Genomic DNA, 14,328 nt, shown 5'->3' with positions numbered 1-14,328 from the left:
TGAACAATTTCTCCAGCACCTTAAGCACAAGCAGGGCTTAATCCAACGCATAGTAGGCAGCCCTCCTTGTTCCAGCTCTTCTTTTGTCCCACTACAGACCACCTTTACAAATAGTTACTGTGGGCAGTGCAAAGAACCTCTCTTCTGTTTGTCTCCCAGTGTTTCCTCTGTGAAATACTAATGCTTTGGCAAAGTACAGGACTGTGTTATGAATCCAAACATGCTTCTCTCGCTTTAATCTGCCATCAGCCCCCCAATGTCTTAGTAAGGCCAGCTCCAGGGTTTTTGCTGCCCCAAGCAGCAGAAAAAAAAAAAAGCCGTGATCACAATTGGCGGCACTTCCGCGGCAGCTCTCCACCGCACCACTTCATTCTTTGGTGGCAATTCAGCAGCAGGTCCTTCCCTCCGAGAGGGACTGAGGGACCTGCTGCCGAAGAGCCGGACGTGCCGCCCCTCTCCGTTGGCCGCCCCAAGCACCTGCTTGCTACGCTGGTGCCTGGAGATGGCCCTGTGTCTTAGAACAACTTGCAAGAATTTATTTGTAGTTGATGTCTTTTGAAAGTTGAGAATGTCTTTTCTCCAGCATGTAACGATCTAGAGCATTGCTCATTTACTGAGTGAGGCTATGCTGGGGCCTAAACAGTCTAATGCCTGCAAGCTTCAGATTTGGGGGTATGTTTGGAAACATTAACAGATCAAATTCTGTACAGCCATTTTTCCTACCCAATAAAGTTGAACTAACCCATTCCTATATCAGCCCTTATGTTTATATATTTCCTTTCTTTCCCCAAACACTTTACAAACTAGATACACATGATGTGATTTGTAAAGCAGAGCCCTCTCTAGAATCAAATGCTGGAGCACACAACAACAGTACATGGCAATTGAAGACAGAAAATGAAGAATACTGTGGTCAGCTGAAACTGTAGAGAAACTTCAGAAGACATGAATTTGATGAGGAAATAGGTTTCCACTGTAGGGGATGGATACAAAATATACATTTAAAAATGTGTGGACAGCTGGACCTATCCATCCATGTATGTGGCTATATAGTTTGTGGGTTTTGTTTGGGCTAAACAATGTGCAGGCATTGCACCCATCTTGCAGATGCAGGTAAGATTTAATCCTTCCTTTTCTTACATGGTTCCACAAAACATCAGATGCAAGCCATGTAGGCTGGAAGGGGAAAACGGAGAATAAAGTCACATATTGACAATCCAGAGACAAATTATAAATGGAAATAAGTAATTTCTGTGGATTGTGATGAGCTATACTTGTTTGGGGAGACTCTTATGCATAGTTAATCTTTCTGTTTTTCAGTTCTTATTGCTGATTTGCTGGTTTACATACCTGCAGTTATCTTGTATTGTTGTTATTTAAAAGAAACATCAACTAAGAAAAAGGCAAGTATAAGTCTATGGTGTGTGTGTGTGTGTGTGTGTGTGAGAGAGAGAGAGAGAGAATAAAAATATTATTAACTGGAATATAAATTTAAAACACTGAAAAGAAAGTTAATTAATGTTACAAAACCACAGAGTGCTTTCCGTTCACATAAAATGGATGCCAATAAGTATATCTTTCATTAAAGACTTTTCAGTAAGAAAACAGGAAGTTACTTTACAGCAATTATTTTAATGCCCTTCAATAACAAGGTACACTGGAGTTTAGTAACCATGAACTACCGAATTACACTTCTTGTCAAATTTATTGCTTGGGTAGAAAAAAAAAAGATTTGTGCTGTGACATGGGGGAATCTAGGAACAGCCTTGGGTCTTGCACACTTCTTTTTTAGACAGTAGAACTGAAATGTGTTGTGAAAGTGACACCATGCTCAGGGTTTTTAATGCTCACTGGTCTCTGTGGTCTGTCAAGCCATGGAGCAGTTCCCCAGGTTAAACTGAGCAGTCATCTTTGTGAATTGGCTGGCAGAAGACACCCTGATGCTCCTCTTAATACTTTCCCACTAGGGCTCCTTCGTCTCTTCCCACATCACTGGGGGAGGAATAATTAGAGGAAAAGAGTGTTCCCCAGATGAATGAGTAAGGATCCAGAGGAGTTTGACCGGCCTGGGCTTGTTAAAGGAGAACCAGTCATGTTCTGGTTCCAGGGTGAAATGAACTGCTATAAAATAAAGTGCCTTGTTTTTGTGTGTTTAAAGATTTTTCTCTTTCTCTTTCTCCCAGATTGCCAGTGCTCTCTGTATATTGCTTTATCCAGGCCTCATTCTCATTGACTATGGACATTTTCAGTATCCTTCCATTTGCTTTAAAATGAAATAATTTCAGTTATAAAATAACATCAGTCCCTCCTACAATAACATCACTTTTTTACTGGGGAAGAAGTTAGATTTATTAGCTGAAGGTTTGGCCCCTCCCCCAGCAAAAGGAAAGGTTCCTTTGAAAGGAAACAGCCTTAAATGGACTTGGAGCAAAACATTGATGTGGGGGAAATCAATCCAACATGGCATAGCTTTTATTTGCATCCCAAATTCACACTCTGCCTTGTTTGAGTAAATGTTGGTGGCAGTATGGCTGTGAAAAAAATGGATACTCCTGTGATTTCTGCCTGGATAAGAGACCCGTCATAGCTCTTGTTGGGAGGTGGAGAGGAATGTTAGACACAGCCATGCTGTTCAGTTCTATAAAATGTGACTGTCTCTAGCTTTTGCAACCACTAGCTGACTACAGAGAATGGGAGGAGATCATTAACATTTACTGAGTGTCTCACATGCTTCTGCCCAATTTCTAGCAGCCATGATGCTTCACAATGAGATATATCTGTACACCTGACTCACTATACAACATCAATAGTAAATTAGAGTAGACTCTGCTTCTTGTGTCCTCTAATAGCCTCTGAGCCACTGACTCCCATGTTTATAGGTACCTTTGAAACAAATGGTGAATTTGTAAGTTATAGGTAGAGCTGAGCGAGTTATTTGCAAAGCAAATAACTTATCCAACCAGTGTAGCAGGTTGACTCAAAAATGTTCATATTTAATTGATTGAGGATTCCTAATTAGAGCTCTTTGTTAGTGTTTCTGTCCCCAGATCAAAGGAGTTCACAAGCACTTCTGTTGAGAATACCTATATTTAAGATTTGTGTTCTGCTAACACGTGTACAACTTCAAAATTCTACTTTCACATTCATGGCAACAAAAGTCAGTATTGTGAGTGTTCACAGGAAACACCTAAAAGGGTGTAAAAATTGGCTATTGGCTTTTAGCTGACCTGAATTTGTAACAGTTAACTTATCGCCTTGTAACATTGGAGCACAGATGTACTTGTAATGGAGTGTACCAACATACAGCACACATGGCTACATTATGTTTTTTGAAATTCATTCTGGACCTTCTGACCTCCTGAGTTTTATGTCACTACACTAGTCTGTAATTAGAATAAAGTTTGTATTTATTTTTTTCAAGGTGTATGCCACATTGACGAAGACTAGTGCAATAATCTCCAGATTTTCCAGGGAAAGTCCTGTTCTCCTTGCCACCTGGAATATTCCTTGCTCTGTATTGTAAATTGAGCCATGGGTTGCTTGCATATCATATTAAATGTATAAAGTTTCAGAAGTCTGTAAAAGCCTCCATGTCAATGTTTATGTACCCACAATCTAGGCTGGGATTTTCAAAGCCACCAAGGGAAGTTGGAAGCCCAATTCCCATTAATTGTAATGAGAATTGGGCATGGCAGATTCCTATGGCAGATTTGAAAATCCAACCCCTGATGGTATTCATTCAGGTGTGTGTACTGTTTTAGCATTAGCATAAATATCAATATTTAGGTCTTGGTTGCAGCCTGTATTAGAAAATTAACTATTGTGCTTATCCATAAGCAAGTACAGTAGTTGTTCAGTCCAAGCTGTAGGAAGGTGTGCCAGGTAACGGAGATGTGAGTAAGTCCTGGGGCTGTGATAAATGAGGACACTTTAAAATATGCTGTTGGGTCAAAACTAGGCACATGAAAAATCAACTTTTGTTAATCCATCTCTAATAATACACTAATTGTGGTGTTCCCTCTAGAACAGTGGTCCCCCAACTGTGGGGGGCACAGAGGAATGTTCAGGGAGGTGCAGCGGAACCTGGGGCAGCCCCCATGGAGGGCGAGGAGGGTGCCACCCAGCCCCACTCTGCTTCCAGCTCTGCCCTGACCCCGCCCCCAGCCATGTTCAGAGCCTCAGCGCCCAGGCCTGGCTCCGGCCCCCAACCGCAGCCCAGCTTGCTGCTCCCAGGGCCCAGCCCTGCTCCCAACTGCAGCCACGGCTGTAGCTCCTGCCCTGAACTCAGTTCGCTGGCACCCAATAGCAGCCTGGCTCCCAGCCCCGGCTCCTGACTGCGGCTCCCAGGTGAGGGGCGTGGACAGATTACATTACGGGTAAGGGGGGATGCAACGTAAAAAGTTTGGGGACCATTGCTCTAGAAAATGCAGCTGTCAGGTGAGAGGCAGCCGCAGAAACGAAACTTTTAAGAAACAGACTCTACTTTTATAAAAGATTTTTCGCTATATTTTGCTGCTTCCATTTATCCTGAAATCATAGCTTTGGCACTGATTCTGCAAAGACTTATTCATGTGCATAACTTTCTACATTGTGACTAGTTCAATTGAAGTCATTGGAGGTACTTAGAATGCAGAAAGTTAACTGCTTGTGTAACTCTTTGTAGGATCATGGCCTTTTGGCATCATGGTTAGTTGCTGTGACAATGACAGTATGGCAAATATGATTATGATTTTTGATTAGGGAATAAATAGTAGATTGAGAAATGATTTATAAAACCCAAATGTGTTGTCATGTAGCTATCTGTACTGGCCAAGACAGAGTAGGGAGAGAGACGTACATTATTTCAGTATTTCTTAGGATAGCTGTGGTATCTCTCTAATTCAGTTTCTTTCATTACACTTTAATTGCTGGTTTTGATGCATTTAGAGCCTGAACCATAGCTCATCGAAGTCAATGAGAGTCTCTTCATTGACTTCACTGGGTTTTGGATCAGGCCTCATGTGTCAAAAGTAAATAACAGATTTTTTTTTTTGGTTGTAACTATTATTATTATTTGTTTTGCAATAATGTCTAAGGGCCCTAATAATGGATTGGGGCCCCTTTGTGCCAGGCGTTGTATAGACACATAACAAGAAGACAGTCCCTGCCCTGAAGAGAATACAGTCTGAGTATAAGCATGTTTAAATATTCCATACAAAGCTGTACGGCAAAAAAGATTTAGGGCTTTTGAAAATTTTACCTATAACCCTGGAAAAAATAAGCACAAGAAAATGTGGAATTGCCACTAGTTGTATCCTATGAGTACGTCAGTGTAGTTTTGTATTAACTCTGGTTAATTGATTGTATTGTACTATTGTAATAATCTGTGCAACCATAAAACTCTCTTTAAGTCTTTCCTTTCGACTCTATGGACTTTTGATCAGGCCCCCAAATCAAAGTTACAGTTGGCTAACCTGTTTAAATATAATTTAAAATATTTCTCTGTGTAAACAAAATAGTTACATATTTGGCACTAGATTTTTAAAAATTAAGACTAACGTATAAAACGTCTGTTTTGAATATATTTTACAACTATCACCTGTGGCATTAGTTCACTGTTAACTTGTCACAATACTCAGCATGTTCCCTGTCTTGCAATCTTGTCCTTAACATAAAAAACATATACAACTCCGTGAGCCTGGGCTTTGCTTTGTGGGGTGTACTTTTTCTCTCTTACAATTGGGACGTTTTAGGATCACTGGCATTTTGCTTGGCCATAAATTATAAACAAATGGAACTCTACCATTCACTGCCATTCTTTTGCTACCTACTTGGAAAGTGCTGCCAAAAAGGCCTTACAGGAAAGGGGTGAGTATCCCCTTTAAAACTCAGTATCCAAACATTAGCTCAAGAATGCACTTAGGTAGCCTAGCCTTGGGAATTTGATTCATCCTATTTGCATTTCCATTGTTTCTCTCTTAAGCTCCACGGGAAGGTACTGATGTTATAATTTCATCTGTTCTTAGAGAACAAGTTTCTTTCTAGCCATTAAATGATACACTAAATATCTAAATAGTTTTAAGGGTTTAGAAAGTATAGCAACATATATTAAACTTATATAGCTGGGTGAAAATTTTAGGCCAAATCTGTTTTCAGCAAAAAATGCAGATGTGGTGACACTGAAACGTTTCATTAATTTGTCTGTTTTCCCCAATTGTTGATTTGGGGGCAGCGGGGGAGGAAGAGGAGGAGAGGGAGCAAAACCTTTAAAAATACTGAAAGGCAAAAATTTTATTTTGACATTTTCAAAATGTAACATTTAAATTTTTTGGTTCAAAACAACTTTTTGTTTAGAAATTTCCTTTCATTTTATTTAAAAAAAAATAAAAAATGATAAATGCTCAAAATAGAAACAGTTTTATTTTTGGATGAAGGAAATATTCTGTTCAACCCAAAGTGAATGTTAAAACTAAGTCGCCAAAAATTTTGATATATTTCATTTTTGGTTTTACATGAAAATGTGTGAGTTCCAATATTTTGGAATTGCCAGTGAACCGAAAAAAACTCTTATTTGCTCAGCTGTCATTAACCATCCTTTTTTTGCACACCTTCAGCATGCTGGAATCAAAGTTAGATATGGGCTAAAAGTAGACCTCCAGGTTAATGAGACAAATGCCAGTAGATGTGACACAGTCCTAGTGGATTTCTTACGACTGCTCTGGAGATGATGACATACCTTTTCTCTAGTACTGGTAGCCCTGCTCAAATTTGTCACGTTTGGTGATCTTATGCACATTCAGTTGTATACTGTAAATACTCTCTGCGTTTTAAGCCCCAAGTGCCTGATTTTTTTATATATATAAACAACTGCGTTTTTTGCCTCTTAATATCTTGACTTAAACTCTTCTATTTATTACAGGTTAGTGCTGTTAATTAAAATAGCATTTACGGTGGTTGCTTCTTTTGTGATTTGCTGGCTCCCATTCTGCACAGAAGTGGAACAAATTCTGCAAGTACTCAGAAGACTCTTTCCCATTGATCGAGGCTTGTTTGAAGTATGTGGGTTGTTTTGTTTGTGTAAATGTTCTGTATTCTTAGATCCCTTGAGAAACCTTCATCATGACCTTTAGGGATTTCATGTGGAAGACACACCACAGAACTAGTAATCTGAGCTGCCTTCATTGGCAGTCATTTCTTGCCAGTTATTTAATCCAGTATTTAACCCCTAGCTGAGCTGGCATCTTCCAGGATATTATATGAGTAGACAACACTTATCCCATCATCAAACCCATACTTCAGTCATACATTTTTCCATTGACATAGATTCCATAGTAATTGACAGAGTCAGAAGATACAATGTAAAAGTTAACAGCTTCAGAATCTCCCCTTTGGTTAGCAAAATACTCATCTTTATTGAAAGGATTTATACAAGTAGAAATGGTTGTAGTGTTTCAGATGTAAAATAAAGCCTGCTTTGAGTCTTAGCTGATATTCTCAGTAACCACTTTTTACAGAAGTTTATTTAGACCAGTTGTGCTTTTACTATTCCTAAGTAGTAGTTTGATTCAGCACAGTGTTCTTGAGGCTTGATCCTGCAAGATGCTGAGCACTGTCGCCCCAATCCAGCAAAGCAGTTAAGCACATACTTAAATCTAATCACACAAGTAGCCTCATAGATGCCAATGGATCTACTACTTATATGCTTAAAAAGGCACTTCAGTGCTTTGATAGATTGGGGTCAGAGTGCTTAGCTCCTGGCAAGATTGACTCAAGTTTAAGAGCAAGTTCTATACCACAGGCTTCCCCACAGTAGAAACTAAGGGCTTGATTCAGTAATGTTTCAGTGGGACTTAAGTGCTTTGCTGAATCTGGGCCTAAGTGACTGTTGTTAGTGTAAATGGTTTGCCTTATATATGTGTGAGCTGTTAGCAGTTCTTCAGCAGTTACAAATGATACCACAACCTGCAATATCTTTGCCCTGAAAAACTAACATTATGGATACACTGAGGGTGGCATTTAATTTAGATGCAGCCATAGGAATATTTTCAGAACATATTCTCCAGCAGCTTGTTGAAAAATAATTGAAGCTTGGGAGATAAAGATATTTACAAACCAAAATACCTTTTGTCACTTTGCATTTTTTACCCTTTGCTAAGTTTAAAAATAAAAACTGTAAATGTCAACAAACAATGAATTCAAAAGAGCCCAAGGATTTTAGTCTAATATTAGATCAAATATTTTCAGACTGAATAGGGGAGTGACTTACTTGGATACTAATCTGGATAAACTGAGAAATTGTCTATGTAAGCAATGCACAGTAAGTTTATACTCTGTTGCCTGTAACAGGTTCTTTGAATTGATTCCCATTTACAGAAACAGCAACAAATGCTGATGGTTGTAAAATATTATTGGCTATGAAGTAGGCATCTTATATGTTTGCTGGTGCTGCAAAACCGTCTGTTCACTTGTAGTCCTCAGCAAATTTGAAGAGCATATTCTGTATTGCTAGTAAGCATACAAGGAAGATAGCTTAGTAGTTGGTGCTAGTAGCTTTCTTGTTGTTATGTCTACACAGCTGTGATTCTAGCAGCTGTTTAGGGATGAGTTTCATGGGCATGATAGCTGTGGTTACAAATGTAATTTTGAAAGTGATCCTAGCACAACTGCTAATGTCTTTAGACTTCTTGATTTATTAGTGGTTAACTCTGTCATTGCTAGTAAGCAGTGCTAAATACATTCAGGTGTGTAATAAATGTGAGAATATATTGACTCTAAGTCTGTCAAGCGATTAAAAAAATTGATCACGATTAATTACACTGTTAAACAATAATAGAATACCATTTATTTAAATATTTTTGGAGGTTTTCTACATTTTCAAATATATTGATTTCAGTTACAACACTGAATACAAAGTGCACCGTGCTCACTTCATATTTATTTTTGATAAGTATTTGCACTGTAAAAAAACCCCCAGAAATAGTATTTTTGAATTCACCTCATACAAGTACTGTAGTGTCATCTTTATATCATTAAAGTTGAAGTTACAAATGTAGAATTATGTACCAAAAAAAACTGCATTCAAAATTAAAACAGTGTAAAATTTTAGAGCCTGCAAGTCCACTCAGTCCTACTTCTTGTTAAGCCAATCGCTCAGACAAACAAGTTTGTTTACATTTGCAGGAGATAATATTGCCCGGTTCTTGTTTACAATGTAATCTGACAGTGAGAACAGGCGTTCTCATGGCACTGTTATATCTGGAATCGCAAGATATTTACCTGCCAGATGCACTGAAGATTCATATGTCCCTTCATGCTTCAACCACCATTCCATGGGACATGCGTCCATGCTGATGACGGGTTCTGCTCGATAAGAATCCAAAGCAGTGCACACTGACATATGTTCATTTTCATTATCTGAGTCAGATGCCACCAGCACAAGGTTAATTTTCTTTTTTGGTGGTTCGGGTTCTGTAGTTTCCGCATTGGAGTGTTGCTCTTCTAAGACTTCTGAAAGCATGCTCTACACCTTGACCCTCTCAGAAATTTGGAAGATACTTCAAATTCTTAAACCCTGGGTTGAGTGATGTAGCTATCTTTAGAAATCTCATATTGGTACCTTCTTTGCATTTTGTCAAATCTGCTGTGAAAGTCTTCTTAAAATGAACAACATGTGCTAGGTCATCATCCATGACTGCTATAACATGAAATATATGGCAGAATATATACACAGAGCAGGGGACATACAATTCTCCCCCAAGGAGTTAAGTAAGAAATTTAATTAACGCGTTATTTTTTTTAATGAGCGTCATCAGCATGGAAGCATGTCCTCTGGAATGATGACTGAAGCATGAAGGGGCATATTAATATTTAGCATATCTGGCACGTAAATACCTATGAAGTGCCATGCAAATGCCTGTTCTAACTTTCTGGTGACACTGTAAATAAGAAGAGGGCAGCATTATCTCCTATAAATGTAAACAAACTTGTTTGTCTTAGCAATTAGCTGAACAAGAAGTAGGATTGAGTGGACTTGTAGGCTCTGAAGTTTTACATGGTTTTGTTTTTGAGTGCAGTTATGTAACAAAAAAAAAATCTACATTGTAAGTTGCACTTTCACGACAGCGAGATTCCACTACAGTACTTAATATTTTTCAATTCACCTCATACATTTCTTTTGTTTCATTTTTACAGTGCAAATATTTGTAATAAAAAATAATAAACACTTTGATTTCAATTACAACTCAGATTACTATATATATGAAAATGCAGGAAAAACATCCAAAATATTTAATACATTTCAACTGGTATTCTATTGTTTATCAGTGCAATTAAAACTGCGATGAATTACGATTAATTTTGAGTTTAATTGCATGACTTAACAGCGATTAATCGACAGCCCTAATTGAATGTCTTCACATTTGAAAAAAGTTTCACAGGTGCTATCATTTTGATGTAAATTTTCCTAGGGATGAATGTTTTCAGAGCTTTATTTTCACAAAGTCTGTGGACTTGACTTAAGACTGATGATCTCTTGTGTTCGAGAAAGTATTTCTCAGTTATTTTAATACATGTTTTAATTCAGTTTCTTTCAGATTTTAATTTTCTATGTTTGAGCCAAGGTCACACTGACCCAATATTGCCTTTCATTATAGCATATGACATTTGTGTATCAAAATTTATTTTTCAATGAAATATTAAATAATCCTCATATTATTTGAACAGCAAACTAACATAGATACAACTCATTAAATATCTTTTCAGGATAAAGTAGCCAATATCTGGTGTAGTCTAAGTGTCCTTATAAAGATAAAGAATGTGATGTCACCTCAAACCCAGCTTAAACTCAGGTAAGAGAACTGAAGGCTTTTAGGTAACTTTCACTTTTATTCATATCGTGGGGGATTTTCAAAAGCACCTAAGTGATTTAGGAGCACAAATCCTATTGAAAGTCATAGGGACTTGTGCTCCTAAGTCAAAAAGATGCTTTTGAAAACCCCATCCATTAATTTTTGGGAAGAATTGAGAGATGAAATTTTCAGAGTTCTTAAAAAGACTTTTGTTCATAGTGTATTTTTTAGTTCCAAATAATACAAATAAAATTAAAGATTTTCCCCAGGTTTGTGTGTGTTTAGAATGTTGTTAAACTTTTTTCTGTGTTTGCATAATTTGAGCTGAATAATTAAAATTGGGAAGCTAGATAAAAATAACAAACACATGCATTTGACTTTTTCCATTATTTCTTCTAAATGTTTAAAGTTTGCATAATCCAAAATATTTCAAATAAGCAAATAGTTCAAGATGAGGCTCTTTCAGTATGGAAGATGGATAAAAAGTTACTGAAGAATAAAATTTTCATAAGTACATAAGTCAATTAGGAGCATACACCACAGTGACTTAAGTGCCTACGTGATTTGTGCTTTTGAAAATGGGACAGGGTCCCTAAAATCACCTAGTTGCTTTTGAAAATATTATCTGAAAACATGAAAGTGGTTATTTATATATTAAAGGATAAACTTAATATTTTTTTAAAATAATCTTTTAGCTTTGCTTTTACATTTCTGACCCTACTTCCGGCTTGTATAAAACTAACCCTCCAGCCCTCACTCCGACGATTTAAATTTGCTCTGGTAAGTGTATTTTTTTTAATTGTTTCTTATATATAATCTATCACTGAATGTTGGAGCATGGCCAACAGTTCTCCTTAAAATTGTCCCACCGTGCAGAGTTATGTATGTTGTTAAATGTCATTTGGTATCTGCTGAAGAGACTGTTTGTTTAAAAAGCATATCACCAATAGAATTGAATATCAAAGTTGTATTGGAGGACCTAACTAATGTCTTTTAAATCTCAGGTTTTCCCCTTGTCTATACTTCTTTATTTCTCTTAATCTCGGTTTTCTTTATTTTAATTCTGTATTTTTATTATTTTCCTCTGAAAAGCCGTTTGAAGATTCTCCACACAATAAAACTTTGTATGGGTTTGAGATTTCCTTTCTCTTTTGTTTTGTTTCCAGAGTGATAGGTTTTTTTTAATGCACTGGCTGCCAAATTCAATAAAAATTCCCACAATAGTCATTGCAGGCTCATTAGTGGTTTGAAAAGGAATGATCCTTTTTTTGTTTTTAACAAATGTTTGCTTGTCTCTCTGTAGTCTAATATCACTGAACATAAATTTAGGCATATTTACACGACATGAATGTAAAGTATTCCTTTTAAACTAAAAGCACTTTTATACCAAGACAGATATTACTAAAATTTAAACAGCAGTTGATTTATATGGTTTTAAAATATACAATAATTTCTAAGTATTATTTGAGTTTATAATAGTGATGCCTATAACTAGGATTAATCCTTCCCGAGAATTATCTTGTAGTTTAATTCTTGCTCAATATATTTTTAGTTCAGTAAAAAGAATGAGACCTTTTGTTGTTACTTCTGAGGTGCGGGTTGTTCATGAGCACAGTTGACCCAGCATAATACAACCTACCTCAGGTATGGTAGTTGCATAGTTCTGACTTAATATAGTAGGCCTCAATCCTGCAATCACTTATATATGCGAGTGATTCAGTTTACTTTGATAGGATTACTCATGTGAGGATAGTTAAGCACATGCGTAAGTGTTTGCAAGATAGGGGCCTTATTACATGAGACGTTCTGAATACTCTGGGTCAAACTTTCAAAAGGCTCCTTTTTGCAGCCACAATTTGTTACAGGTGCAGATCAGTGTACTTGTCCCTCTATATTGAAACATGCTAATTGCTCTGGAGTTGAATATATTTAGTACAAATTAGATACTTTAATTATATTGGACGCTTCACACTGATGCCAGCCTTTACATAAAATTAGGCCAACTGAAAAACTAAAACCTACACTTTGCATTGGGGAGATCTATATTAACCTCTTCTACTTGAATCTTTTTAGGTTAGTTGTGCATTGTCATTCTTCCTGTTCTCCTTCCAAGTACATGAAAAATCCATTCTTCTAGTATCAATGTAAGTTATTTTTTATATAGAAAATATTTTGATACCCTGTTCCTCAATTTGGATGATGCCACAGGCATCTTCCTCACTTAGAAATAATGTGTCTATTAAAACAGAGACTTTTAAAAAAAATTGTGCATATAGTTTTCATTCTGTAAGAACTTCTAAATAAGTAATTCGGGGCTATGAAAGTAGAAATTTCCTTTTTGACCACTAATGGCAGAGTCAGCACAAAATATGCGTGGCTGTCCAGGTGGTAGGGTTCACTGATTCTGGGGGTAGGACGGGTGACACTGCCATGGAAACCAAAGAAAAGCCCCAGACATGTAGTTGTCCAGAAAGCATATATAAGGTAAGTAATAATGATGAGTGAAATAGGGTGAATTCTCCCTCATTTCTCAATAACTACATGGCAAAGGGCCTCCAATCTTGGAAATTAATGTATCTACACCTGTACCTTGATCTAACGCTGTCCTTGGGAGCCAAAAAGTCTTACCGCGTTATAGGTGAAACCGCATTATATCAAACTTAATTTGATCCGCCAGAGCGCACAGCCCCCCCCCCCCCGAGCACTGCTTTACCGTGTTATATCCGAATTCGTGTTATATCGGGTGGCGTTATAGCAGGGTAGAGCTGTATTCCCCTTCTCTTTCCTTTGTTGGGAGATAAGTCTTAAGGCAAAGGGTCATCTTCTTCCCCTTGGATGAAGCATAGCCATCATGTGGGAGAAATTTGAACACTGGTGTGGTAGCACTTTTAATATTCCTCTCCTAGGTTTACATTAGAAAGCTTACATAGAAGCCCACAGGGGACAATTTTATCTAGACTGGCCACTAAACTATTGTTTCTAGCTTCCTGGCTGAACACACAACTTTACCATTCTTACTAATGTGACTAGGCACGGATGCTTATAAACTGCAGCTGTTCCTTTTGAATGCATATTGTGCTGCAAATCAACATATGGGGCAGAATATCTCTTGCACCAGAGCTCTGCTTGGTGTGGTCACAGCTTCTTTGGTTCTCGGGGTCAGCCTGTCACTGCTTTAGGACATGTCTACACAAACACCTAGTGCGTGGCAGCTGTGGTGTAAATTTACCGTGTTCTAATGTGTAGCACACTAACTGTCTGTGTGGACCCTGCTGCTACGTACTAAAAGTTCTCTAGTGCACACGCACATACTGCAGTTTGAATCAGCAGTAGGGCAGTGCACAGTAGGGAACTTTTAGTGCACAGTAGCAGGATCCATACGGACAGTGCATGGCATGCAAGGGCACTGTAGATTTACACCTCAGCTTGCTGTGCACTGAGTGTTCGTATACACAGCCCTACGGCAGTGAGAGGCTGACGCCAAGAATCAAAGATGCCAGGT

The 14,328-nt window shown here is 37.8% G+C and overlaps 1 protein-coding gene across 4 annotated transcripts in view; it reads left to right on the top strand.

The window, feature by feature from the left end:
- Nucleotides 1–14,328, top strand: part of ALG6 (ALG6 alpha-1,3-glucosyltransferase) — a 40,024-nt gene that overhangs the window by 23,178 nt on the left and 2,518 nt on the right. For all 4 annotated transcript variants that reach the window (XM_039485412.1, XM_039485413.1, XM_039485415.1 and 1 more), the window contains 7 exons: nucleotides 1,321–1,403; nucleotides 2,184–2,248; nucleotides 5,662–5,847; nucleotides 6,899–7,034; nucleotides 10,741–10,826; nucleotides 11,522–11,606; nucleotides 12,900–12,970. In XM_039485412.1, the coding sequence (XP_039341346.1) occupies nucleotides 1,321–1,403; nucleotides 2,184–2,248; nucleotides 5,662–5,847; nucleotides 6,899–7,034; nucleotides 10,741–10,826; nucleotides 11,522–11,606; nucleotides 12,900–12,970 (712 nt within the window). The remainder of the gene's footprint in view (nucleotides 1–1,320; nucleotides 1,404–2,183; nucleotides 2,249–5,661; nucleotides 5,848–6,898; nucleotides 7,035–10,740; nucleotides 10,827–11,521; nucleotides 11,607–12,899; nucleotides 12,971–14,328) is intronic.

Source organism: Mauremys reevesii, linkage group 8 (genome assembly GCF_016161935.1).
Source record: "Mauremys reevesii isolate NIE-2019 linkage group 8, ASM1616193v1, whole genome shotgun sequence".
Lineage (NCBI taxonomy): Eukaryota > Metazoa > Chordata > Testudines > Geoemydidae > Mauremys > Mauremys reevesii.
The sequence above is the reverse complement of the archived record's forward strand: the minus strand, read 5'-3'. Positions and strand labels throughout refer to the sequence as shown.